Source organism: Oncorhynchus keta, chromosome 35 (genome assembly GCF_023373465.1).
Source record: "Oncorhynchus keta strain PuntledgeMale-10-30-2019 chromosome 35, Oket_V2, whole genome shotgun sequence".
Lineage (NCBI taxonomy): Eukaryota > Metazoa > Chordata > Actinopteri > Salmoniformes > Salmonidae > Oncorhynchus > Oncorhynchus keta.
The window spans coordinates 43,711,298-43,738,924 of record NC_068455.1 but is presented as its reverse complement, the minus strand read 5'-3'; the positions used below and the strand labels follow the sequence as shown (position 1 = coordinate 43,738,924).

The window sequence follows — 27,627 nt, the reverse complement described above, 5'->3', positions numbered from 1 at the left end:
CAGTGTATCTGTTTCCCATTCTCAGTCTGCTAGCGCGGCTTGTCAAGCTGTGCTCTGCAGCTTGTCAATATTTTCATCAGCTTTACATCAGACGCGTTGGAGAAGACTTGGCTCCCGTATATGTACTGCTAAGTGGCCAAAAAGCTTGCTTCTATTTTCTACTTTTGAAATGCCACTATCCTGGGGGACGTTTGGCATCGAATGGCATCAGAGTCTCTTTCAGGCCGTCTGTCCCTCTATTCATCGCTCTCTTTCCCTCTCTCTCTCGCTCTCTCTCCCTCTTTCACCATCTTCCCCTCTCTGGTCCTTCTTCACATCCCTCCCTCCCTCTCAATTTCACTCTCTGTCCTGCTTCTGATCCCTTTCTCCTTCTATCCCTCCGTCATATTTCCACCCCCCCCCCCCCCCTCCCTCTGTCCCTCTCCTTCTCTCTCGGCAGGGCTGGATGGGATGAAGGCCATTTTACCCCCAGCTCCCGTCAGTGCGATAAGGCTTATGGCTGCCGCCAAAACACCTTCATCAAAGGGCACAACAACGCTCCCTGATTGGCTGCCCCAGCGCCGCCGACCGTTCCGCGTGACGTTCCCGTGTGACCTCCTAGGGTCCCTAACCAGCCACCGCCACAGTGACCATCGCCGTTGCCACTTCATGCCCCACATGGTTTTCACCATGACGTAGGATGACAAACAGTTGAAAACAAATATTTTGGAAGCAAAAGGGGGAAGGGTTTTTTTTTTAAAGGGGGAAGGGGGAGAGATGAATGTAGGAGGAGAGCAGAAAGATAGAATGGAATAGAATAACATAGAATATAATTAAATGGAATTAATATAATATAATATAATATAATGGAACAGAATAGAATGGAATCAAATATAATAAAATAAAATGTTATAGTTTTCACTTCAGAGGTTGTGATGGAGTAGAGGGAGACAATGATGAAACCAAGGAATCCATGACATGATCCACGGCATCATCACACTTCATCCTATATCACGATTAAATATTGTAAATCATGTCACATTTGATCCCTCTTACTCTTCCTTTAAGAACTCCTCAGAGCCCCAAAAATAATCGAATACTTAAAAACTCCCCATCTCTGCCCTCTTTCCTTCTCTTCCCCTTCCTTTATTTTTAAGGGCCCTTATTTTTCTCCACCATCCATCAAAGAGCATCAGAAATTATTAATGAGAGCCTCCCTGCTCCTCTTGAATAATTCATGAGTGCCTTGCTTCTGAAAACAGAGGGGATAATGGGGGGTGTAGAGGGGGCTAGGGGTTACCCCACCCTCCGCACATTTCACAAAAGGTCACCCACCTAACCTACGCACCACCAAGCCCTAATTAAAATTGTGTTCTTAAAATATTTTTTATCCCCTTCCCAAAAAATGAACCCTCCCCCCAAAAAAAATCTCAAAATGTGGCAACAAAAGTTGGGTGATAAAAAGTTTGTTTTCTGAGTTCTAGGGAGATTACTAGTTAGTCGTGACAACTCTCCCCAACAACACATCTCGTCTGCGTCCCAAATGGCACCCTGTTCCCTGTGTGGTGCACTACCGTTGACCACAGCCCTATGGGCCCCGGGCCCAAAGTAGATGGAATCGGGTGCCATTTGGTACACAGCCCTCTTGGTTGTGCTTTAAACCCTCAAGAGATTTCCTACTTATCCATTCTCCAGAAAGAAAATCTCTTTCAGCACGAACTCCGGCACATACGTACACACTACAGTCCCTGCAGCTAGCTTCCTACTTCTGGCAGTTGTTGGATGTGGATACATCCTAAAAGCCTCTTTCTTTCTTTCGTTCCTTTCTGTCTCTTTCCTGTATTTCTCTCTCTGCCCCTCTCTCTTTCTTTCATCTCTCTCTGCCACTCTGATGAAATCGCGTGGCCGGATGAGGAGTGTGTGTGTGTGTGTCTGTGAAACGTGTGTGGGTATGTGTGTGCATAGGTCTGAGTGTGTGTGTGTGTGTGTATTTGAAACATGTCTGTGCATTGTGTGTGTGTGTGTGCACGTTTGTGTAGGCCTTATACTATGCACAGATTTGTGTGTTTTTCAGTTGCAGGCAAAAAAGTGGATGAAATGGTAAGAAGTTAATCAGATTAAGGGGCACGCCGGCTGCTATAAAAAAAAGGCAAACGGGAGGGAGGAGGACGAGGAGTAGGGGTGGAAAGAGGGAAGAGAACTGAGGGAGAAAGATCTACTCGAAATGATGATGAACCATAATTCAGAAAACAAAATGGCAGACACCCCCACCACCATCTCAGCCCCTCAGTGCTTAACACTTTGTTTTAAACACTCAAGCCAAAAGATAACAAACTATGTTTGATGGAGACGGTGTTATGGTGTAAATGTGTGTGTCACCCCCCCCTCCCTTATCCCGTTAACAACTTAAAGTGCTCCGATTAGCCGCTCCTTCTCGCCGCGTTCCTCTCCTCCTCTCTGGCCTCTCTTTTAGTTCCCTTTTCACCCTGCTGTCGGCAGTGCCACGCGCCTTTGCACGCAAATATACGCACACACACGCTCATGCCTCCGTGCCCGGCAGAGACGAGGACAACTCAGAGTCACTCAGTGTCACAGTCGGCAGCTAGGACAGAGCAGAACAGAGCGCGTGGATTGGCAAGGAAGCCAATGTAATCCTGCACCATAACCTTGCACATCTCGCAATAATTCACACCAAAGAACAGAACCAAGACAACACTGGCAATTTTATTCAAATCGACTCGCATAAAAAAATAAGCCTATTAGGCGTAAGGCTATTCGATGTGATTAGAATAGCTTAACTTAGCCCACAGTAGTATCTACACACACAATAACACTTGTTCTATTTTCAGAGACAAACGCACTAAACACAAGCCAAACTCCTTCGTTCACAGCTAGTATTCAAATTGTATTCTATTCTAAACTTCTATTCTAAAGAAAGGCAATAGTACTACAGAACAGTACTAGAGGAGAGCCGCAGTGCCACTAAAGCCCCCAGTGTTGGAGCAACAGCCAGTACCCAGGTAGCGCTGTGGCCCGGCGGGACTGCTTGAGCTGTGTGCGTGCCAACCCAGAGACCGACCGCTCCACTCACTGCTGCTATTTTTGCCCCAGTCTTACGTAACCCGTTGCTGACGCGCAGGAGAGAGAAACGTAAGAAAGACCCCTCAGGGCCCGTACGCAATGAAACGTGCGTGTAGATGTGCACGAGCAGGATGGCAGTCACACAAACAAACAGTCACCCGTCCCGTCCCTCCACTGCACTCTCTCTCTCTCTCTCTCTCTGGCAGGGTGAGAGGGTAGGGGTTAGGTGTAGGGGATCATTGAGGAAGAGGGCACAGCTAGCCCTTCAGCTAACCCTGCTAAAGTAGAACAGGGCTGCTCATCAGAGGGTTGGCTGAGTGTGACGCACGGATGCACATACACTGAGGATCATGGAGAGAGACAGGGGAAGACGCTCTGGTTGTCTGCTGCTACTCCTTGTACATAGCCATGTTATTGCTATTTCATTGTGCTATTATATTGTGCTACTATTTTCTGTTTCTCTACTTGTTCGTGTTCTAACTTCTGAACTGCGTTGTTGGGAAAGGGCGCGTAAGCAAGCATTTCACGGTAACGTCTACACTTTTGTAATCGTCACATCTGACAAATACAATTTGATTTGATTTCATCACTGTGTCGTCCAAGTCTTCCCGCTATGGTAACACGACCCTGTGTGTGTGTGTGTGTGTGTCTGTCTGTCTGTCTGTCTGTCTGTGTGTGTGTACAAAAACCTTGCCTCCTATCACCACATATTGGTGTATTTGGGGGGGGGGGGTTCACCGGGTACATGTCTGGTGATTGTTTGTTGTGGCTCATCACAAGCTAATTCATCTCCTCAATGAGATATTAACGCCATGCCTCACCTACTACCACACACACACAACGCAGACAATCTCCATAAATTCGACCTGTCACCCCACCCGTCGTCTGTAATGAAGTGACACGTGGTAATGAGAGGGGGAGTGGGCCACTTTCAGCATGACGGAGGGGTGCGGGAGGGGGTTAAGGTCACCCCCCCAAGAGGGCGTCCCGCTTTAGATAGGGGGTTCCCCTAAAATATGGCGGGGGGAGATGTGTGTCATTAGGGATGCGTGTCTTTTCCAGCTGGGGAGGAGGGGAGGTAAGATGGGATGGATGGATGGTAGCAGACAAATGTGTGATGGCGTCACTGGCTTATAGGGGGAGGTAGAAAGAAATCAAATAAAAAGGGTCCCGCAGTTCGTTGATGCGTTTGGCTTGATTTATGTGGAATCCTCTCGACATTCACATCCGCGATGTTGTTTGCCGTCTTCAGCACGTGTGTGGGAGGTAGAGGGAGGTAGAGGGAGGTATTCACGTACTTATATATTCACGTACTTATATGCCCTGTACCATATACTGCAAAACGTATCTCTTACCTCTGTGTGTGTCCATGCATAAGCTAACTCGCAGAACGGGAAAAAATAATGGAACCTAGTGAAGAGAAACATGGAAAATGCAAATACAGGTTCCGTGGTCCTGTGCTAGCGTAAACAGGCCCGCAATTGAGCAGGACACAGCAGTGTGGCACATTCTGATACATTATGTCGAACAAACATGCCTCTCTGACATGTAGAATAAGGAATCGGGTCAGCTCTATTCGTGCCATTTCATTCTGCAACGATTGACACATGGAGCCTACTGAACGTGGCCCAGGTCTATCACTTCAACAGTCACACAGCGAGCGCATCGCTGTCCTCTGAAGAAAACGGTTGCGTCGGCCATTTTGTTGCCTTGCTCACTGACGCAGCAGCATTGGCAGCCAGACACATGGCGGGCATGTCTTCAAAAAATGTACGAAAGAACGAGAAAGAGGGGGAAGGAGGTAAAAAAAAACAGCCGAGAGGAGACAAAGGGGGGTGTAAGATGAAGAGTGGGGGTTGATGATGGGAGAAGAGAGAGAGGATGAGGAGAGGAGAGAGTGACTAAGACATAAAAGGGGAGCGTGAAGATGAGCGGGACGGCCTCGGGGGGAGCGGTCGACTCATAGCGCCGCTCTGCTCTGCGGATGTGCTGACGGGACAAGAGGAGAGGGGAATGAGGAGGAGAGGAGAGAAGGGGAGAGGAAATGAGAGCAGAGAAAAGGAGTGGAAATGAGAGGAGAGGAAAGGAGGGAAGAGGAGAGGAGAGGAAAGCATCAGCTCTGGGGTGTTTGGGGATGGGGGGGAGGGGGATGGAGGGATGGGAGGAGGCGAGGGGTGAATGGGTAAGGAAAGGGGAGATAAGATGCTCTTATCCTCCAGACAGATTGAGAGCCCCGGGGTCCGCTGAGAGAACAGGGGGTTGGGTCCCTCTTTTAACAAGGAAGTAACGAACTGCTGAAGCAACCAAGCGTGTGTGTGCTCTATGTGTGTGTGTGTGTGTGTGTCTGTCTGTCTGTCTGTCTGTCTGTCTGTCTGTCTGTCTGTCTGTCTGTCTGTCTGTCTGCGTCTCTTCATGTATGTGTAGGTGTGTGGGTGGGTGCTCTGTATGTGTGTGAATGCGTTTTGAGAGTGCGTACACGTAATGTGTGTGATGATGTATATGCGCCCAAGAGAATCTACAAAGCTCTGAGTACAGTAGTTTTCGAATCCACACAGGAACAAACGTTACATTTGAGTATTTCCATATGCAGATGTCACATACAGGGCTTGGTCATTTTACGACACAGCAGTGTGTGTATAAGAGTAGAGTGTGTGTGTGTGTGTGTGAGAGAGAGAGAGAGAAAGAAATAAAGAAAGAGAAATGGAGGGTGTTGGTGAGGAGACAGAAAGAACAAACTTCTAATTTGTGTTGAGGGTATGCACGTACGTCTTTATGCAACATCCAAGAGAACTCACCAGATTAAGTGTGTTACTGAATATGGAAACAGGGCACAAAGAGGAGGCTGCTGGGAGTATCTGGTTGGCTGGGAATGTTGCTATCCTAGCCGTGATTGGTGGAGGCTATGCAGTTCGACATCGCATTGTTGGGACTAAGCCCTTCTGAACTGAGGCAAGGCAAAAAGGCAGAGATCTCACACACGCATGCACACTCACAAACACACAATGGGAAAAACTGTGTGTGTGTGTGTGTGTGTGTGTGTGTGTGTGTGTGTGTGTGTGTGTGCGTGTGTGTGCGTGTGTGCGTGTGTGTGCGTGCGTGCGCGCGCGTACAGTGCCTTCAGAAAGTATTCACACCCCTGGACTTTTTCCACATTTTGTTGTGTTACATCCTGAATTTAAAATGGATTAAATTGAGAATTTCTGTCACTGGCCTACAAACACTACCCCATAATGTCAAAGTGGAATATTTTTCTACATTTTTACGAATGATTAAAAATGAAATGCTGAAATGCCTTGAGTCAAAAACGATTCAACCCCTTTGTTATGGCATGCCTAAATAAGTTCAGGAGAAAAAAAATGTGCTTAACAATTCACAGTATGAGTTGCTCTTTGTGTAATAATAGTGTTTAACATGATTATTGAATGACTACCTCATCTCTGTACCCCACACATACAATTATCTGTAAGGTCTCTCAGTTGAGTAGTGAATTTCAAACACAGATTCAACCACAAAGACCAGGGAGGTTTTCCAATGCCTCGCAAAGAAGGGCACTTATTGGGTAAAAATAAGTGCCGACATTGAATATCCCTTTGAGCATGGTGAAGTTATTCATTACACTTTGGATGGTGTATCAATACACCCAGTCACTACAAAGATACAGGCGTCCTTCCTAACTCAGTTGATGGAGAGGAAGGAAACTGCTCAGGGATTCCACCATGAGGCCAATGGTGACTTCAAAACAGTTACAGAGTTCAATGGCTGTGATAGGAGAAAACTGAGGAAAGATCAACAACATTGTAGTTACTCCACAATACTAACCTAATTAACAGAGTGAAAAGAAGGAAGCCTGTACAGAATGTTCCAAAACATGCTAAATATATATTATTCTATATTTGTATTATTCTATATTTTGTATTATGATATTATTTGGCAGAAGCCTAGTCATGGAAGGTTTGAGGAACAAACACAAACTACCCCTGCCGTCAGTCTCATGGATGATTGGCTCCCAGACACATTAACACAGTCTGTCGTTGACTTACCCTCCTGAGACCCACCCAACCCCCACTGCCATCACACGTGTGCGCGCACACACGCAAGCACTAACACACACACACAGAAACACACACACACACACACACACACCCATGCTTCCTTCTGCTCTAATACACCCTGGCCCCCCCGGGATTGGGTCCTGTCTGAGGAGGGCAACTTTTCTTTTGCATGTGTGCATCGTGTGTGTGTGTGTGTGTGTGTAAGGTGCTACCTTGAGTGGGGTCGTGGCTCTCCCAGAACACCTTGAGTAGCTCCTCCAGACTGATGTCCTCAGGGGAGAAGACCACCCTCACCACCTCGGCGTGTCCTGTCAAACCTGGGGACAAACCAGATGGTTGTGTTCTTTAAGGCACGAAAGGTGCAATTTATTTTCCCGTTTGCAAAATGTTTCTCTACAGTGTGACAAAAGGAATGCAACCCAGGCCATAACAGTGTCGAACACATCATAGTCACATATGGACTCATGCAACTCCATTCCATAGACATTTCCATTCAATTGAATAGAATATTATCGGTGAACACATCTTTTCATCTGTCCTACTGTGAGAAGTCTGATTGATCATTTATTTCTTTGATCATTATCATCGTCATCTTGTAAAGTATTTTGCATGCCCCACTTACACCAAACTATAGCAATTATTTTCTAAAATGTGTTCCTTTTCTCCTTTGAAATCAATTTATTGACACAAACAGCTATTACATAGATATAATGGTCTAGCTGAATGTAGAAATCCTACGGAGTGCGCTTTAAAATATTCACCCAGCATCACATGTAATATATTAAATTTGCTCAGCACCACTAGTTGTTTGGAAGCCTGCCCATTAACGTTGCCTGATTAGAATGTAGCCTCTGTGTGAAGAGGGGCGCACAGTCACATGCACACACACGCGCGTGAATCCACTTGAGATACATGTTATTGCTAGAGGCAGCGTGGGTGCACAGCAACTGTTTCTGTTTCGAGTCGGAAGTTGCCAAAAGCACACAGGCACCGTGGGGGGCACCTCTCTGGCTGCCTGCAGCTGCCAGGACCCCAAAGCTTCAACAAGCCGCCTGGAGGCATCCGGAGAGTGGGTCCTGCTCAGGGTTAGCTGTTACACACATACACGCACATATACAAACACATATATACACACACACACTCAGCTGGTGCAGTAAGACTCACATCCACATATGCAGACACAAAGCAATAAGCAAGCTGAGGGTCATATATAGGGTTGCAAAGGGTCGGAAACTTTTCGGTAAATTTCCAGATTTTTTTAATGGGAATTTAAGCCTTGGAATTTTGGGAATTTTGCTTAAATTCATTTTTTTTAAAGTTAGCTTATAACAGTGAACCTTTTTTGTGGGATACACATAAGGGAATTCAAGGTCTATTTTGGTTAAACTATCCCCAATCCAATGGAATTGCAACCCTCTGCATGCACAGTGCACTCTTTCATCACATGCAGCTTATTCTCAAGATCTTGGACATGAGATGCTATTGAGCACTACCACACTACTACACTGTCTGAGACTAGGACTACATACTTTCTGGTAAGATTACAATACTGGGTGGTATATTTGATATGACATACATGATTTGTTGTTAACTAGTAAATAGTAGCCTACAGAAAAGTGTGTTTAAATCATTTCTAACTTGTTAACAATTTCTGCTAGTTAGTTTTTGCTACCATGTGGGTTTTAGCTTGCTTGAGCCTGCTAACTGAGGAGTTTTAATTCACCTGTTTCCATACACATACATAAAAATATTTATCTTACAAAGGAGTTGCTTAATCTAACTGCTTAACTATTTATCTGTACACGGAATTGTATTTGGGTTTTTTTACTCATTTTTTTCTACTCTTTAAAGGAAAATGCCACGGGCACTATCTGATGTGTCGAGACATTTCACTGCAGCTAATGTAGAAGGAAAAGCTGTGTACATTTGCAAATATTGTGCCAAATCATATGTGAAGAATGCAACAAAGATGCAGAACCATCTGGCCAAGTCCATAAAGTGTTCCCTCAGCGCTCACAACAAGCAACCTCTGACAAAAGTCCCTCTACTCTCTATTCAAGGTGAAAATGATGAATCAGACACCTTATCGATGGCGACAGCTCATAGTCCTCCTGGAATCATATGTTTTTTGACTCAATGGAGGAACGTAGTCAGAGAAATGCTGATGGATGTCTTGTTCGAGCTGCATATGTACCTGGTTCACCTCTGATGCTCACAGGCAATGTGTATTGGGAGAGATTTCTGAATGTTCTTCGCCCAGCATGCACCCCTCCAACCAGACATGCGTTATATACTCATTTGCTGGATGCAGAGTTCAACAGAGTTCAAGTGAAGGTCAAGCAAATCATAGAGCAAACAGACTGTATTGCAATCATCAATGACCTTGGACCACAGAAGGTATTTGTACTGGTGACAGACAATGCTGCGAACATGAAGGCTGCTTGGTCTCAAGTGGAAGAGTCCTACCCTCACATCACACCCATTGGCTGTGCTGCTCATGCATTGAATCTGCTCCATCGGGGGCATCATGACACTGAAAACAATGGATACACTCTACAAGAGAGCCAAGGAAATGGTTAGGTATGTGAAGGGTCATCAAGTTATAGCAACAATCCACCTCACCAAGCAAAGTGAGAAGAATCAGAGCACCACATTGAAGCTTCCCAGAAACACTGACCCCGCTATTGCTATTCGCTGCTGTTCTTTAATCAGTTGTTTTTCTTATCTTTGACCTTGTTCTTCATTTTTTATTTCCTTAAAACTGCATTGTTGGCTAAGGGCTTCAAAGTAAGCAGTTCACTGTTGTATTTGGCGCATGTGACAAATAAAATTGCATTTGATTTGATCCTGGAGGGGAAGGAGTCTCTCCAAGAAATGGCCATATCACAGTCTGCCGATATGGACAACCCCATAAAGAGGATCCTCCTGGATGATGTATTTTGGGAGAGAGTGGTAAGCAGCCTGAAACTCCTGAAACCTACAGCAGTAGCCATTGCACGGATTGAGGGAGACGATCAATGCGGTCCTGTCTGATGTTCAGACTCTGCTTGCAGATGAAAGAGAAGGAATCCGTACTGCCCTGCCCACATCACTGTTGCTCCAAGCAGAGGAAACTGCAGTTCTGAAATAAATACATCAAAAAGCGTGAAGACTTCTGCCTGAAGTCCATACACGCCACAGCGTACATGTTGGACCCCAAGTATGCTGACAAGAGCATCCTGTCTGGTGCAGAGATCAACAAGGTCTATGGTGTCATCACTACCGTGTCTCGCCACCTTGGCCGGGATGAGGGCAAGGTTCTTGGCAGTCTGGCGAAGTACACTTCCAAACAAGGGCTTTGGGATGGAGATGCAATATGGCAGTATTGCCAACATATCTCATCAGCCACCTGGTGGAAGGGACTTTGTGGATCTGAGGCTCTTTCCCTTGTTGCCTCCACCATCCTCCAAGTCCCACCAACATCAGCCACCTCATTGGTCCTTGTTTGGGAACACACACACCAAAGCACGCAATAGGCTGACCATTACAAGGGTTGAAAAATTGGTGACAACGAGCCATCCTCAACACGGTTGGAAAGTGACCGTGAAGATGAGGCCTCAGAGTCTGATGTTCAAGAGGTGGACATTGAGGAGGTCCAGGGAGAAGATATGGAAGCCTGAGAGGAAGACAATCAAAGCTTTGGTTTCTAGACTAGAATTTTACAGATGTATGTTGAAAATGTTTTTGGGAAATGCAATGGATCATTGGGGATCATTCAATAGTCCCTTTCTTTTGTTGTTCAGTGAAATCATCCCATGTGAAGAGTGAACTCATTTAATTAAAGCTAAATTCGTAACTAAATTGTTTTTTTCTATTGGAAGGATTTAATCATTTTAATGATGTCTACTTATGATAAGGTAAAAGGTTTCTGTCTCCATATAATATGGTAAATATATCCAATGCAAAAAAAAATCTACATTTAAATGGTATCAATATTAATTTGCATATATTTCCGTTAATTCCCACGGAAAATTTCCACCTCTGAATATTCCCCAAAATGTGCAACCCTAGTCATATACATGGAAAATAAATAAATAAATCAGGTATGGTCTATGAATCACACACACTTTAACACACACACACACACACACACACACACACACACACACACACACACACACACACACACACACACACACACACACACACACACACACACACACACACACACACACACACACACACACACACTGAATCAAGTGCGCAGAAGGAAAACAGAAAGAATGCACAGACACACACACACACACACGTCTGCATGCATACACACACACAGGAGATAAAGGTGTGACTCACACACAGGAGGGACCCGGTAAAACTGACATACACATCAATCAAGCAGTCCCAGCTGTCAGCCCCTCTCTCCCTCCCTCTTAGACACTCACACGGCCTGATTCTAACACACCCACACACACTGGACTGTAGTGGACTGGACCCCTGTCTCTGTCTCTCTTCCCCCTCCCATGACTCAGTGGACAGCTCCTCTCCTCATTTCTGTCTCCAGAGCAGCGTTTGGATCCGTCACACCCAGTGAAGCGATGCTCGCTCCTCCGCTGTGCCCAACTCTCCTCTCTCGCTCTCTCTCTCTCTTTTTTCTCTCCCTTTTTTCCCCCTAGCTTTTTTTCGGGGCTGCCAGCAAGAGGGAGCTCGCACCCCCCAAAGGGATTCCACTCAGAAGGTCCGCCAGCCAAGCCAGAAGCGCCCCTCTCGCCGCCCGCCCGCTCACCCCCCTGCCCGCTCGCCTCCCTGCTCACCCGTGCTCATGCTTGCATTCCAATGCCTTGAGCTGCGGGGGGCGCCCAAAGTTACTGTGGAAGCTCCGCAGTCGAAAACACTCTCACTGTGTTTGGGATCGTTTCACCTCTTTCATTTATAAAACAGGGACATTGCGCCCTTTGGTATCGTTCACATTGAATCTTCGAATGCACCGATGAACTGCTCTACGAAGTGTTATGCTAACCAAAACAATAAGTACTCTCCTAAAAAGGTGTCATGCAGTATCATATGTAAGGTTTTTAGTTTGAGCGACTTTTCGAACATGGCCACAATGGCTATCATGGCCAAATATGAATCAGTACCAATCAATAATGATGAATCTATTTGAATGAATTCATCTTCCCAGAGGCTGTCCCTTCACAGTGCCAAGCAGCCCAAGGACGGAGTCAGAAATCCATTGTGTTACGCTTTTCATCCCAACCCTACTTCTCTTTCTTCCATTGCAGGTTTAAGACGTCTGCCTGTCCCCCATTTTGCCGGTTGACATTTGAGTAATTTAGCAGACACTCTTAATCCGGAGCAACATACAGTACTGAGTGCGTACTTTTTCACAACTTTTTCCCCGTACTGGTGTCCCGCAGGAATCGCACTCCCAACCGTAGGTGTTGCAAGCGCTATGCTCTACCAACTGAGCTACACGGGTGTGAGTGGGACTGCATGGAATCCTGGATCTACAAATCACTGTGCATCCCCAAACAACTTCTCATTATGTGATCGAGATCGGCGATTCTGTGCCTCGCCTTGCTCAAACCGATCCCCTCAAATAAAACGCCGATTGTCTACTGAGGAGTGAACATTGTCCCCTGTCTAAATACTTCAAAACCACCCTTCCACCCTTGAACTAACCACTGACCTAAACACATTTGTATAGGTGTAAGCAACGTATCCATCACATAGCATTCAACAATCCAGCTATATCAGATCAAGGACGTCTTCAATGAAGGGTAGAAGGATTGGTACTGGAAGAGGGCAATTGCCTTGGGCTGAGCTGCAGGGTTGAGTTACAGTATGAGTAGAGAGAGGAGTAGTGGTGGAGTGCATTAGCAGTGTATGGCAGCAGAGGCGAAGGTGGCACAGGAACCAGTGTGAAGCAAAACGCCGCAGTACAGAATCCAATCCCTCCAAGTAGGTCACAAGTGGAGGGGGGTGGGGGGGGGAGCAGAGATGAAAGAGAAGCATAGCGAAAGAGAGGGAGGATCAGAGAGCTTTACTGTAGAACGCCTATCTCTCGTCCCCTCTCTCTCTCTCTCCATCTCCCTCTCTCTGACTCGGAGTGATCCTTCTGAGGAGTAGGGTGGTACGACCCACTCTAACTATCCTATGCAGGGATACTGGACGGGCATTATCTTGAAATTGGTGATAACGCTGGTATTATCAGGGCGGAGGACTGTCAAAGGAAGGGATGCCATGCCACTCTGCATGGCCCACAAAAAGTGGTTTAGGTATATTTTTGGGCATGTCATTGCCCATGCAAGCCACGGGAAAAACATAGAATTGTGAAATGCGTGTGTGTGTGTTCATGACCAAAATGTGGACACCTGTTCGTCGAATATCTCATTCCAAAATCATGGGCATTAATATTGAGTTGGTCCCCTCCCTTTGCTGCTATAACAGCCCCCACTCTTCTGGGAAGGCATTCCACTAGATGTTGGAACATTGCTGCGGTGACCTGCTTCCATTCAGCTACAAGAGCATTAGTGAGGTCGGGTACTGATGTTGGGCGATTAGACCTGGCTCGCAGTCGGTGTTCCAATTCATCCCAAAGCGTTAAGATTTCTCTTCACTGGAACTAAGGGGCCTAGCACGAACCATGACAAAACAGCCCCAGACCATTATTCCTCCTCCACCAAACTTTACAGTTGGCACTATGCATTGGGGCAGGTAGCGTTCTCCTGGCATCCGCCAAAACCCAGATTTGTCCTTTCAGACTCCTCATGGTGAAGCGCAATTTATCACTCTAGAGAACGCATTTCCACTGCTCCAGAGTCCAATGTTGGCAAGCTTTACACCACTCCAGCTGACGCTTGGTAATCTTAGGTTTGTATGCGGCTGCTCGGCCATGGAAACCCATTTCATGAAGTTCCAGGCAAACAGTTGTTGTGTTGACGTTGCTTCCAGAGGCAGTTTGGAACTCGTATGTTGCAACCGAGGTGAGACCATTTTTTACACGCTACGCGCTTCAGCGGCCCCATTCTTTGAGCTTGTGTGTCCTACCACTTCACGGCTGACATGTTGCTGCTCTTACAGTTGACCCGGGCAGCTCTAGCAGCTCTAGCAGCTCTAGCAGCTCTAGCAGCTCTAGCAGCTCTAGCAGCTCTAGCAGCTCTAGCAGCTCTAGCAGGGCAGAAATTTGACGAACTGACTCGTTGGAAAGGTGACATCCTATAACGGTCCCACATTGAAAGTCACTGAGCTCTTCAAGTTAGGCAATTCTACTGTCATTGTTTGTCTATGGAGATTGCATGGCTGCGTGCTCGATTTGATACACCTGTCAGCAACGGGTGTGCTGAAATAGCCGAATCCACCAATTTGAAGGTGGACACACTTTTGTCCACACATACTATTGTATATACAGTGTACGTTCTGCCCAGATACTCAGGTGTTGCACAGACGTACGTACATAAGCAAACACTGCAGACATATACGCATACACACTAACAGAGACATGACGTGCATAAGTGATGCGCAGGTTTGACTTTATTCCGCGTTAGTGCGTAAGCCTAAGCTTTAAGGCTTAACTGTACGCGCGCCAAACACATGCCAATTGCCAAATGCTTTTGCGAACTCGGGCAGAAAAAGTTCATGCTGATCCACTCAGGCAAAAAGGATCATATTGTTGAATTCAACAAGAGGAAAAAGCTGCATAATGGAGATTTGAAAATAAAGAGAAGGGAGGGCCAGAACAGTGGCCTAATGTTTGGGAAATATGCTGTGCGTGATGATTGTGAGGCGCTATGCAAATTCGAAACAGTCACAAAATAATACGGAACGTCAAGGGAACTGCACTGCTCAGATGGGTTAAATAGTAACTGAAATCTGGACACTGGCTATAGGTCCATAACCGCTCACACAGCCTTCATATTAACTCCTGCAGAATGAAGCATTTCTTGCAGTAAAATAATTCAACAAATGTACATTTTCACCCTGGAACAGGATTGAAGAGAATGAATGGACAGTTAGGGAGCGTCTATAAAGATGCTATCTTTATCAGCATCATCAAAAGCTGACAGTATTTCAACCACATGAAATATGCATCCAAGACAAAACTCAAATCGTTTCAGAAATGTGTTGGGTCGATATCACATCTTCAAATTCCCTTAAAACCGGTCAAACTGATGTCATTTGAAATCTTTCCTATTTTTGTATTGCATTTTCTCCCCGTCCCTTGTCTTCGCTGCACGAGAGAAGCAGAGATGAAAGAGAAAACCCCCTCAGATGAAGCGTTCATTCTATCGATGTATGACATAGGACCGAGGAGGTGTAACTGCATTGGAGCTGTCAAATCGGTGAGTAGCTGCTCTTGATCATTGTCACAAAGCCAGACCCGTCCTACTCACGTTAGAAGTTCAGAACGACAAAGTGTAAGCTGTATTGAAATAATGACGCTCAATTTGAAAATCATTCAACAAAATAATGAGATTTTTTTTATCAGCCTAACCCAGGTGTAGTTTACATCTCTCATTCCAGTGTTCGAACTTGTAAACAAGGCTGCACGCGATTTCTCGTAATGCGACTCCGCTTTAGGTATAATGCCAGGAGCCGCTTGTGGACATGACAGCTCTAACGCAGTTCCACCTACAATCACCGCCAAAGCAGCCGCTATGCGGATGTCGTCTAAAGCGGATCTGATTGAATAGAGTCCCAAGTAATGACAGAAGAGAAACTGCATGTATCTAATTATTATAGACAAGTTGAATAACAAATAATCATTCCGGCATCTCTGACTGTGGAGCACATTTTCTATATTTTGTGGGTTCGGGGGTCGGGTGTGGGCCTCAGATTCTCACTTTATCCCCTGTAGTCAGGTGGTTGCGGACGGGTGAACAAACAAGCTGACTCGTGCATCACTAGTGTACATAGATGTGTTTTTGTGTGAGGAGGGTGGGGTTTGTGTATGTATGTGTGTGTGTGTGTAGTTACCTGAGCACACTTCCTGGTAGTTGGGGTTGGGTGTGTGTCCCCCTGAATAGCCCACATGGGTAGAGAACACCCCCGATTTCTGCCAGAAGCGCTTTTCAGGCCCCCAGAAACAGCCCATACCTGGCCCAGAGAGAGACATACTTAAGACATGATCTAAGGTCAGTTTGACATGGTTTTACCTCATAGACTCCAGCCACCCTAGTCATAGACTGTTCTCTCCGTTACCGCACCTCAAGCGGTACCGGAGCGCCAAGTCGAGGTCCAAGAGGCTTCTAAAACAGCTTCTACCCCCAAGCCATAAGACTCCTGAACACCTAGTCAAATGGCAACCCAGACTACTTGCATTGTCGTCCGTCCCCCCCGCCCCTCTTTTATGCCGCTGCTACTCTCTGTTATTATCTATGCATAGTCACTTTAATAACTCTACCTACGTGTACATATTACCTCAATTACCTCGACTAACCGGTGCCCCCGCACATTGACTCTTTACTGGTACCCCCTGTATATAGCCACGCTATTGATATTTTACTGCTGCTCTTTAATTATTTGTTACTTTTATTTCTTATTTTTGGGGGTATTTTCCTTAACTGCATTGTTGGTTAAGGGCTTGTAAGTAAGCATGTCACTGTCAGGTCTACTCCACCCGTTGTATTCGGCGCATGTGACAAATATAATTTGATTTGATTTTGTCAAGTTTAGAATTTGGGGAGGGTAAGCTGATCCTAGATGACCAAAAACACATACTCTATTCATACTACTGTGTTCCTCCATATAACACTACCACTATAGTATACTAATAACACTGCTACTATTGTTCATAAGACTGCAATGTGACCACAGCTAACGAGAACCAATGAAAAGTGAAAGCGGTCATCAGTGGTAGCGGTCATTTGAAAGAGATTGAGGCTTACCAAACATGATGGTCTCCATGCCCTCTGGAAACGGCTCCACTGTGGGGTTGCCATTGACAGCATGCTTCTCTATGGGGGGAGGGGAGGGGGAGAGAGAGAGAGAGAGAGAGAGAGAGAGAGAGAGAGAGAGAGAGAGAGAGAGAGAGAGGAGAGAAGAGAGAGAGAGAGAGAGAGAGAGAGAGAGAGAGAGAGAGAGAGAGAGAGAGAGAGAGAGAGAGAGAGAGAGAGAGAGAGAGAGAGAAATGACAGTCAGTATCTTTGTGTATAAAATGCTTTGTGCAATTCAAATGAAGATGATGACGACCGACGATGACAGATTAATATGAGACCATAAACATCACAGCATCAGAACCCTGACCAATGAGTGGCGACATCAACATGCCATTGTGAGAGTATGTATGTGTCCTATCTGTGCCATGCTGCTTAACAGTAGTGGATGGAGGTCAGGAGGACAAAGGTCACCACAGAGGAGCAGGGTAAATTGGCACTCGTCAGGCGATGTCCCAGTAAAATCTCCCCCTCCCTCCCCTCTCCTCATCCTCCTCCCCTTCTCCTCTCCTCTCCCCAGGTAAACTAAAACGGTGGCATGCTGCATGGGTCGGATTAATGACCGCTTTGGCAAGCTGGCCTGTTCCTGCTAAGCGGGATCAGAGCCGGGTGGCTCTAGAGTTGGAAGACACTAAGAAGATTAAATGGTTCTGACCCCCATTTCTAACCCCACCCTAGGGCTGGGCGGTATACCGTTTTTTGGGATATACTGGTATTGATGCACGGACCGGTTTTGGTTTTTACTTTACCTTCTATAACGGTATTTGAATGTTTGGATTGTTAAATGTGATACGCGGTGTGTAACGTCCATTTTTATAGTTTACTCCGCTACTTGAGTCATTCCTTCTCCGCTCTCTCTCTCTCTCTCTCTCTCTCTCTCTCTCCCATGCCGCTTTCCACACAGACCTCGTCCCACCTCCTGTCACTCAAGGAGCGCATTGGATATTCCTCAACCACGCGTTCAGTCTGCATGGTCAATGCAGCACATGCAACAATGTTGACGACAATGACGCCGTTTTCACTTTGCTTCTTAATATAAATCTACGAGCAGCATTCTATAATATCACTATTAGCTTGTGCTTCTTACATCTGCAAAAACAGCTAGTTTTCCTTTTCTTAGCAAGTTGTTCCAAAATCTTGGTGGACGCTAATGCTAATCGCTAGCTGGCTAATAAATGTACGGAGTAAGAGCAAGCGGAATTAGCTATACAGCCTGATAATACCAGTGATGTTGTAGACCTAAATCAGCATGTTGTTTGGGCAACAGTGTCTTCTAAATTAAAGAGGTAAACGCAAAGTATGAATATGTTAGCTACATGAAGTAGCTAAGAGAAAACATTCAATGTAGCCAAAGATGATTTACTTTCATGTCAAACGTGCCTACTGGTATATTCTAACTATATAATTAGAATATACATTATATTCCCATGAACCCAACAGTTATTAACACAAGTGTTTTGCTCTAAATCGCAAGTGAAATTGCAACATTTGGTTAAAAATAAGGCCCAGATTACGTGCCAATATCATGCAGCCTTTACGTGGCAGTGTGGAGTTGATCTCAAAAAAGCAATTGAAAATGCTGACGTTTTGGGGGTTTGAAGTTGAACAGTATAAAACAATCAGAATGGAGAAACACCCATTGAATTCACTTAGAATGTATGTGTTGCCACCTTAGGGTCACGCACTACTTATAACACAAATGTAGAACTATTATTAATAAAAAAAAACATCAAATACCATTATAACGTCAATTGTTTTTTTTTTTTTTTTAAATAGCGTGAGATAATGTTTTGTCCATATCGCCCAGCCCTACCCCACCCTCCCCTACCTCAAACCAACCAGCAGCCATTTCTGTCAAGGGGTCAAAACGTGGAAAGATGCATTCGCTTTGTATGACCCTGGTGGCATGGCTGTCGTGCCAAACTGTGCCCCTTGTTTTTGAATAGAACCTGAAAAACAAATTATATGCTACATATACGAAGTGGTTGCGGGAGCGGTGCATCGATGCCAACTGTGCCGATATGGATGGAATAAATGGAATGGAAATAAAGCGCAAAGTATAAAACTGAAAGACTAACCAGCACACAGATTAATGCTAACACAACTGAGGTGACTTAGTCTGTAAATCTCTAACCGAGCCAGGCTGGTTTACACTGCTTCACAGACTCATTATAGTTTGTGGATAAACGGCTGTGAATGTGTGCGCACAAATGCTCGCTCGCACACACACACACACACACACACCAGAGTGTAAAAGGGGCATTTACTTTTGGTCAGTGTTATATCTGGGTGAATTTCAGATCATGTTTGACATTAACCTGAATAGTGAAGATCTCCAATCGCCAGGTGCCACCCGGTTGTGTGTGTGTGGTTGTTTTAATATGCTCAATGTTATCTCTACAGTGGACTGCTTTCACTGTCAATTAGGGAAATATCATATAATAGAAAGGATGGACATAATTGTGATCCTAAAGCCACACACAATGGATAGCTTGGGTTGTAATTTTAGACTTGTGATGAAATGACTAGCGACCTAAAGGCATACAGTGCCTTCGGAAAGTATTCAGACCCACTGACATTTTGTTAAGTTACAGCCTTATTCCCTCATCAAGCTACACACAATACCCCATAATGACAAAGCAAAAACAGGTCTTTAGAATTTTTTGCTAATTTATAAAAATATATATTTTTTTAAAGATCACATTTACATAAGTATTCAGACCCTTTACTCAGTACTTTGTTGAAGCACTTTTGGCAGCGATTACAGCATCACGTCTTCTTGGGTATGACGCTACAAGCTTGGCACACCTGTTTCTTCCATTCTTCTCAGCAGATCCTCTCAAGCTCTGTCGGGTTGGATGGGGAGCGTCGCTACACAGCTATTAACAGGTCTCTCCAGAGATGTTCGATCGGGTTCAAGTCCTGGCTCTGGCTGGGCCGCTCAAGGACATTCAGAGGCTTGTCCTGAAGCCACTCCTGCGTTGTCTTGACTGTGTGCTTAGGGTTGTTGTCCTGTTGGAAAGTGAAACTTTGCCCCAGTCTGAGGTCCTGAGCGCTCTGGAGCAGGTTTTCATCAAGGATCTCTCTGTACTTTGTTCTGTTCATCTTTGCCTCGATCCTGACTAGTCTCCCAGACCCTGCAGCTGAAAAACATCCCCACAGCATGGTGCCAGGTTTCCTCCAGATGTGACGCTTGGCATTCTGGCCAAAGAGTTCAATCTTGGTTTCATCAGACCAGAGAATCTTGTTTCTCATGGTATGAGAGTCCTTTAGGTGCCTCTTGTTAAACTCCAAGCAGGCTGTCATGTGCATTTTAATGAGGAGTGGCTTCTGTCTGGCCACTCTACCATGATTGGTGGAGTGCTGTTGAGATGGTTGTCCTTCTGGAAAGTTTTCCCATCTCCACAGAGGAACACTGGAGCTCTGCCAGAGTGACCATCGGGTTCTTGGTCACCTCCCTGACCAAGGCCCTTCTCCCCCGATTGCTCAGTTAGGCCGGGCAGCCAGCTCTAGGAAGAGTCTTGATGGCGCCAAACGTTTTCCTTTTAAGAATTGAGGCCACTGTGTTCTTGAGTACCTTCAGAACTGCAGGCATTTTTTGGTACCCTTCGCCAGATATGTTCCTCGACACAATCCTGTCTCGGGCCTCATGGCTTGGGTTTTGCTCTGACATGCAACTGCCAACTGTGGGATCTTATATAGACAGGTGTGTTCCTTTCCAAATCATATCCAATCAATTGAATTTACCACAGGTGGACTCCAATCAAGTTGTAGAAACATCTCGAGGATGATCATGGAAACAGGATGCACCTGAGCTCAATTTCCAGTCTCATAGCAAAGGGTCTGAATACTTATGTAAATTAAATATTTATCTTTTACATTTTTTATAAATGTGAAAACATGTATTTTTTAAACTGTTTTTCCCTTGTTCATTATGGGGTATTGTGTGTAGATTGCCGAGTATGATGTTTTATTTAATACATTTTAGAATAAGGCTGTAACGTAACAAAATGTGGGGGAAAACCAAGGGGTGTGAATACTTTCCAAATGCACTGTGTGTAATAGGGTCCATACAAATAGATGTTATAAATAGCATTTCAGCTTGAGATCCAGTAAATACCCACAATATGAAATGTATTGACTTGTGTGGAGAAGAAAGTAGATAAATACGATAACTTGGCCAACACGGAGTTCTTTAGAAAATAGAAAAGCCAACATTGCGACAAATCAATGTAGCCCTGAACCCCAGAGTAGCCTCACTCTACCCACCCCTGAACAGACATCTTGAATGACGGGGCGCCAGTGGAAAGTCTCTAAGATCATGCGTCTGCAGACAGTTTCTTCTGACGAAAAACAACCTTGATCAGGAAAAACTCCTGATCCTAATGTTGGGATAGATCGCTTCAAGCAGACACTCGTCTTACTGCGCTCCCCCGTGTCAGGTTACATCTTGAGCCAGTAGGTAGACTGGCCTTGCCTTCCTATTCATGGGCACACTCATACCCCTACCACCCACCACCCTCTCACAAGAAGACAGGATCAGACAAACGGCAGTATCGCAGTATCGCAAGAAGGCAATGAGTGGAGAAATAAGTGGAGAGAGGACAGAAAAGTAATAGAGTGGGAGGAGTAGGAGAAGAAGAAGGAGGAGTGTAGGATGCCAAATGCTAAAAAAAGAAAAGAGAAAATCGCCAGGGAGAAGCAACAGATGACCGTGGCAGAGGGATGGACGGCGAGATTATTTTGGCTTCCGAGACCGCCATGCCTTTGGGCAGCAAATGAACGCAATGGCACGGGCGCCAGGTCCAAAAAGTGAACGGGGGTCGAAAAAACAAACAAACAAGGATTTTTTAAAATTTCAAATATGTAAAACCAGAGAAGGCCAAGAACACGCTGATATGTAGCGGTCGTCAACAGAATCTCGCTCAGCGCCAAAATCGCTCTCTCTCTATATTCTCTCGTACTCCCTCTCTTTCTGTGTTCCTGCCATTCTCCTGCCTTCTCTCTCTTCACACCCCTCCTCTCCTCCCACCATGTTCCTATCATCAGCCTCTCTCTCCCTTACACACACACACACACACACACACACGCACGCACGCACGCACGCACGCACGCACACACACACACACACACACACACGCACGCACGCACGCACGCACGCACACACACACACGCACGCACGCACGCACGCACACACGCACACACACACACACACACACACACACACACACACACACACACACACACACACACACACACACACACACACACACACACACACACACACACACACACACACACACACACACACACACGAAAGCCACATCTCCTTGGAGCACACACACCAACCTCTGCTGTGGGTATTTCTCCCATGGAGCCCTGGCAGAGGTCCAGATGATTTCAGGATGACTCTTTTCACTGAGCCCAGTCCCCCCGCCATTGCCAGCGGGCGCCTTTGCCAACAACACCCCACCTTACAAATAGCACCGAGGAGGCAAAATAACTGGTTGAATATGCCAGCAATGGAGAGGAGGGAGAGAAAGGGAATAAGGGAGGTTGGTGGTGAGCTTACAAAAGGATACAATGTGTGAAAAATACTTTTGGTGTGACTTGGATGAAATATGGGCGTTTCCTTTGTCCTTTGTTTTTGGAGGAAATTGAAAAGCGCCTACAGTCAAACCGTAAAGCAGTAGTAATCAGTAATCAGACAGCTTTTGTTGTCTTATTTGGTTTTTAATTGTGGCGGTAGAAATAAAACAACAACGCAAACCATCGGCTACCACGTTCGGTCAAAACTTGCTTTAGCCAGCCTCTCCACCGGTCATGGTAGGGCTAACTTTGCTCTTTTGCTACCAAATCCAAATAATATGTCCAGTTCCGTCACCGAACTGGAGTTTTCCTTTGTTAGCCTCTCGTGCCACTGTAGCATTCCTGCGTTTTTCGTCCGCGGAAACAGATTCCTGCCGCACACGTAAATATGAGAGAATCCAGGTTTCCGGGAATCGGGGATTCCATGCCAATGCTGTGATGTAGAGGTTGCATTCCAGACTTTTAACTTCTCCCAAGTGGCATTGTCCCTCTCTCTCTCTCTCTCTCTCTCTCTCTCTCTCTCTCTCTCTCCCTCTCTGTCCCCTCACACAGGCTGGCAGACAGTCCGGCACGAGGCGAAGGTTGGCGCTTTCTACTGGTGCCAACTACGCTCTGCTGCACCGCAAAGCATCATGGGATGATAAGTCGGGATGAGGCGAAGCGAGGCATTGTGGGGAGAGGTAGGTGGGATGGAGCAATATGGTGGTGGTGGTCTGTAGTTGTATAGATATTGGAAAGAGGACGTGAGTGAGCCTTGAGCTCTTCTGAGTGAGAAAAAAATACATGACAAACAAAATGTTTTTTCATTTGGAGTGTTGTGGCTGAAAGTTCAAAACTAAACTTACTATACTATCTTTTTCTGTGAGTAAAAATAGTCATTGGTATATCTACCCGGTCAGCATATTTTAAAAAGTTCCAAAAAGCTATTTGCAACGGGCCACTAGTAGTGAAGCATTAAAAGCGACGACTTTCGCTAGTTCAGCCAAAGCGAGACAGCATTAAGTGGGAAAACTGGGGTTGTGGACAAGTTTGTGCTAACGTTTAAACAGTGAGGGAGAAGGGGAGACCACAGACCGTCAGAAAATTCATCCCCTGTGCTTCCCATATAACGTGTATCCTAGCAACCATTTCCGGTTGCTATGGAGAGGACTCCCGCCCCATCACCCGATTGATCTTGACTGCTACAGTCAGCAAGATGGAGCTGCTACAGTATGGAATCTGAGGAATTGATAACTTCAGGAGGTACAGGGAAAGACGGCAGCATGCAACAGAATACTGAAGAAAATGCAAAATACACTAGGCTACAGGGAAAACCAAAGAGCAAACCGTGTTAAGATAGCCTCTATTCCAAAACAAAAGCATGCAGATTCTTTATCAGTTATGACTCCTTCTCTACAGTAGGCAATATCCTGACTGTCAGCGGCTACTACTATGATGCCATATCAAACCAAATACAAGCCAACCAGTCATTCCCTCTGCTGTCTGTCATCTGAAGCTAAGCAGGCTTGGGCCTGGTCAAAACCTGGATGGGAGACCATCTGGGCTACTGACAAGAGACGGGGTCATATCAGGGATACTGACACCATGTAGGAAACATGACCTGCATTGACAGGACAAATGTTGGTCGATAGCCCACATCAGAGAATTGACATTACAAGTTCCTTTCAGAGAACAACAGTTAGGTAAGTGTGGGCTCCCGAATGGCGCAGCGGGTCTAAGGCACTGCATCCCAGTGCTAGAGGTGTCACTACAGACTCTGGTTCAATTCCAGGCTGTATCACAACCGGCCGTGGGAGTCACAAAGGGCGGCACACAATTGGCCCAGTGTCGTCCGGGTTAGGGTTTGGCCTGGGGTAGGCTGTCATTGTAAATAAGAATTTGTTCTGAACTGACTTTCCTAGTTAAATAAAAAAGTTGTGGCAACGCACAGTGTGTAGACATCCACACCCTACAGCCCGTGTGCACTTCCTTCCATGAAGGCCTGAGGTTAAAGTCTGACTTAGGATAGTATTGCCACCTTATCCGTCTATCCTAAAGCTAGGTGTTTCTGGTTCGTGCCTACAGACAACAAGACCATGATTAGGATATATGCTGAGGATTGAACCATCAACCATGGATAAGTCTTGTGCAGTACATGCGAAGCATCTGCTCTACTGCTGAGCTACAAGCCTGGGCTTATATTCACAAAGGTTCTCAGAGTAGAAGTGCTGATCTAGGATCATTTTCCCCTTTTAAATCCTAATGAATGTGATTACATGGACATGGGGACCTGATCATAGATCAGCGTTCCTAATCTGAGATGCTTTGTGAAAACGGGCCCTGAAACGTTTAGGACCAAGTTGGCCAGGAACAGGGTGTCCTTCTCTCAGTCCCCCTCCCAAACCAACCCCCCACGGTGAATAGGGGAGGACAGATTTCCGCCATGCGGTGTCTCCGAGCTGCTCCGACAGACGGCCCGGGAATTTACGACAGGGCGGAGCTTCTCATGCGCATAATGCACAGATGGGCCCCTGGACGCTGCAGTGGGCTGCAGAGCTCCCCAAAATGCTTTGGGTGTGGTGCTCAAGGCCATGCACTAAGCAGCTAGATGGCCAGGGGGAGGGGCGTAGGGGGGTTGACCGGACCTCAAAATCATCCTCTTTGCAATCTCAGGATGGATGATGCATTGCATAATCAATGCCAACAATCTGATATGTCATGTGTGCAGACTTATGTGGTTGGAATCTTGAAATTGGTGATTATGCTTATTACAAAAACAAGTTACATAGACATTTATAGACACCATCCAAGCACATACTCTCATAAGCATGAAACTCACTCAAATTATCTCAAATAAATAGCCCCTAAAGAATTACACCACAGTGGAGGGGAATGTTTGCAAAGGCTACTTTGTCCCCCAAAAAATATTTAGCCCATTATGACACAGAGACCAAGTCAAACAACACTTTCAATGATCTGAGGGCAAACTATGTGCCTGATAAAGTGATACGGTAAATAGTTTGGGATAACTTTGAATATGACTGTGACCATAAGGCGTAGCCTATCACGTCACAACACTCTAGGCTCAGGACCACCCCTCATTGGTCGTTAAACCCATATGCCTATAGTTGAACCAGAGGTGAATAACCATATATTAACATAGAAACGTCATATGACAATTGTCAAAAAAAAAACGTGTGCATCGTCATCTGACTTTGCTGTGCCCGGAGGACTTGTAAACAAACATCTTCTGTGGTACGATGTAGTTTTACGAGAGACGTGATTTCATTTACCTGCCACGACCATTTTTTCCTCCCTTCCTTTCAGAGCGCGGTCTTTGGTGGGCATGGCTGTTGTGTCTGCCATGTCTGCGACAGCGAGTGACACAATCAAAAGAAGGCGCCAAGCGAGAAGCAGTTGCGCTTTAGCGGATAACAGTAAACATAGTTCCTTCTGTACTTTGACAGTCTCCATGGCGCTGCGTCGCGCCGCTGTTGCGTTGGGATATGGGAGGAGTATAACGACAGCGAATGTCCATCAACATGAATATTCAAAGTGCGTGCGGGACGTCGTGCACTGAATAATAACTAGGCAGGGGTTAATATGACTTTGGCACAAAAGCCTACAGTGCAGTGTATGCGTGAAATAAATTAAATTTAAATAAATATCCACATTAAGAACGCCGTTCAGCATGCAAATGAGCTTTTTTCACCACCCGCCATCGCTCATTCTGGGGGTTAGTTCAGGGCGGTGCATCTGTTTAAACGCAGCAGAGGGCAAAAACAGACTTTAATATTGTTTTCCCTTTGGTAATTTCCAATCAAGTAATTCATGTGTTTTGAGCAGTGGTAGAAAACGTGGAAGAAAATGCAAGGTAATTCAATGAAAATAAAGTTTAGGTCTCTTATTGATACGCAGACCCAACATTTTCCAGATTTGAATTGCTCAACCATTTTCATTTCGTTTGAAATATTTCATTCACTTGTCTGTGAATCCTCCTATATTTACCGAAGAATCGTCACTGAAATGTTTGTGCCATTTTGTTTTGGAGATTGGTGAAATAATCTGCCATTTTTGAGTATAATAACCATGCATTTTCTTCCACTGTCACAGTTTAGGTTTATTATTGCTCCAGTGCTGGTACCTGTGCTTAGTGTAAAGTGAATTGGATCGCTGTCAAAAATAAATCCCTTTGTAACAGACTTGTTATAACATGGTCTCCATTTTGTGGATGAGGATATGGCCACTTTGATGTTTCTACTAGGCACCGGAAGTTGAATTGAAGTTTGTGCCCAGGGCGTTTCCCTCAAAATCAAGGGGATAATGGGTAAGGGAAGGGTGTGTGGTCCATCCCTGCTGACCAAAATGGAGGCTGAAAAGACCACCATCAGACCCATTTTGATGGTGGTATAAGCAGTCTTAGCCACCCTTCTTTTGTTAAGAAGCCAAGAGCTCAGAAACTGTAGTATGTTTTTTGAGATTGGACACTTTGTCAATAACAAGCTTGCCATACATTTTGCTGGAATAACCTTAGAATTATAATGTGTGGCCTCTGAATATAAACTAAAACTACCATTATACAAGGTAGAAGATGAAATATTTCAATCACGGGACTTTATTTAAGTTGTTCACCTTGTTGTTCACAATCATAAACCAAGAGAACATACCTGTACATCGACTCATAATTCCTGTCTCAGGCAGTGAGAGAGCTTTACTAGGCACTATGCTTTTGAGAGTGTATTAATATGCATATACCCTGATTGTACAAAACATTAGGAACACCTTCCTAATATTGAGTTATATATAACTCCCTTTTGCCCTCAGAACAGCCTCAATTCGTTGGAGCATGGACTCTTCCACAGGGATACAGGCCCATGTTGACTTCAATGCTTCCTAAAGTTGTGTCAAGTTATCTGGATGTCCTTTGGGTGGTGGACCATTCTCTATACACATGGGGAGCTGTTGAGCGTGAAAAACCCAGCAGTGTTGCAGTTCGTGACACACTTTAACCGGTGACCCTGGCACCTACTACCATA

General features: G+C 45.5%; 1 protein-coding gene across 2 annotated transcripts in view; it reads right to left on the bottom strand.

Moving 5' to 3' along the window:
* msrab (methionine sulfoxide reductase Ab) overlaps positions 1 to 26,127 on the bottom strand; it is a 46,788-nt gene extending 20,661 nt beyond the window's left edge. The window contains exons 1-4 of one of the 2 annotated variants that reach the window (XM_035752695.2): positions 25,885 to 26,127; positions 16,976 to 17,044; positions 16,065 to 16,184; positions 7,325 to 7,429 (exon numbers count right to left, since the gene is read on the bottom strand). In XM_035752695.2, the coding sequence (XP_035608588.1) occupies positions 7,325 to 7,429; positions 16,065 to 16,184; positions 16,976 to 17,044; positions 25,885 to 26,065 (475 nt within the window). In that variant the 5' untranslated portion in view covers positions 26,066 to 26,127. Of the gene's footprint in view, positions 1 to 7,324; positions 7,430 to 16,064; positions 16,185 to 16,975; positions 17,045 to 22,372; positions 23,230 to 25,884 lie in introns of those variants that run through there. The other variant, XM_035752696.2, reaches the window with a different exon arrangement.
* Between the last annotated feature and the right edge of the window lie 1,500 nt (positions 26,128 to 27,627).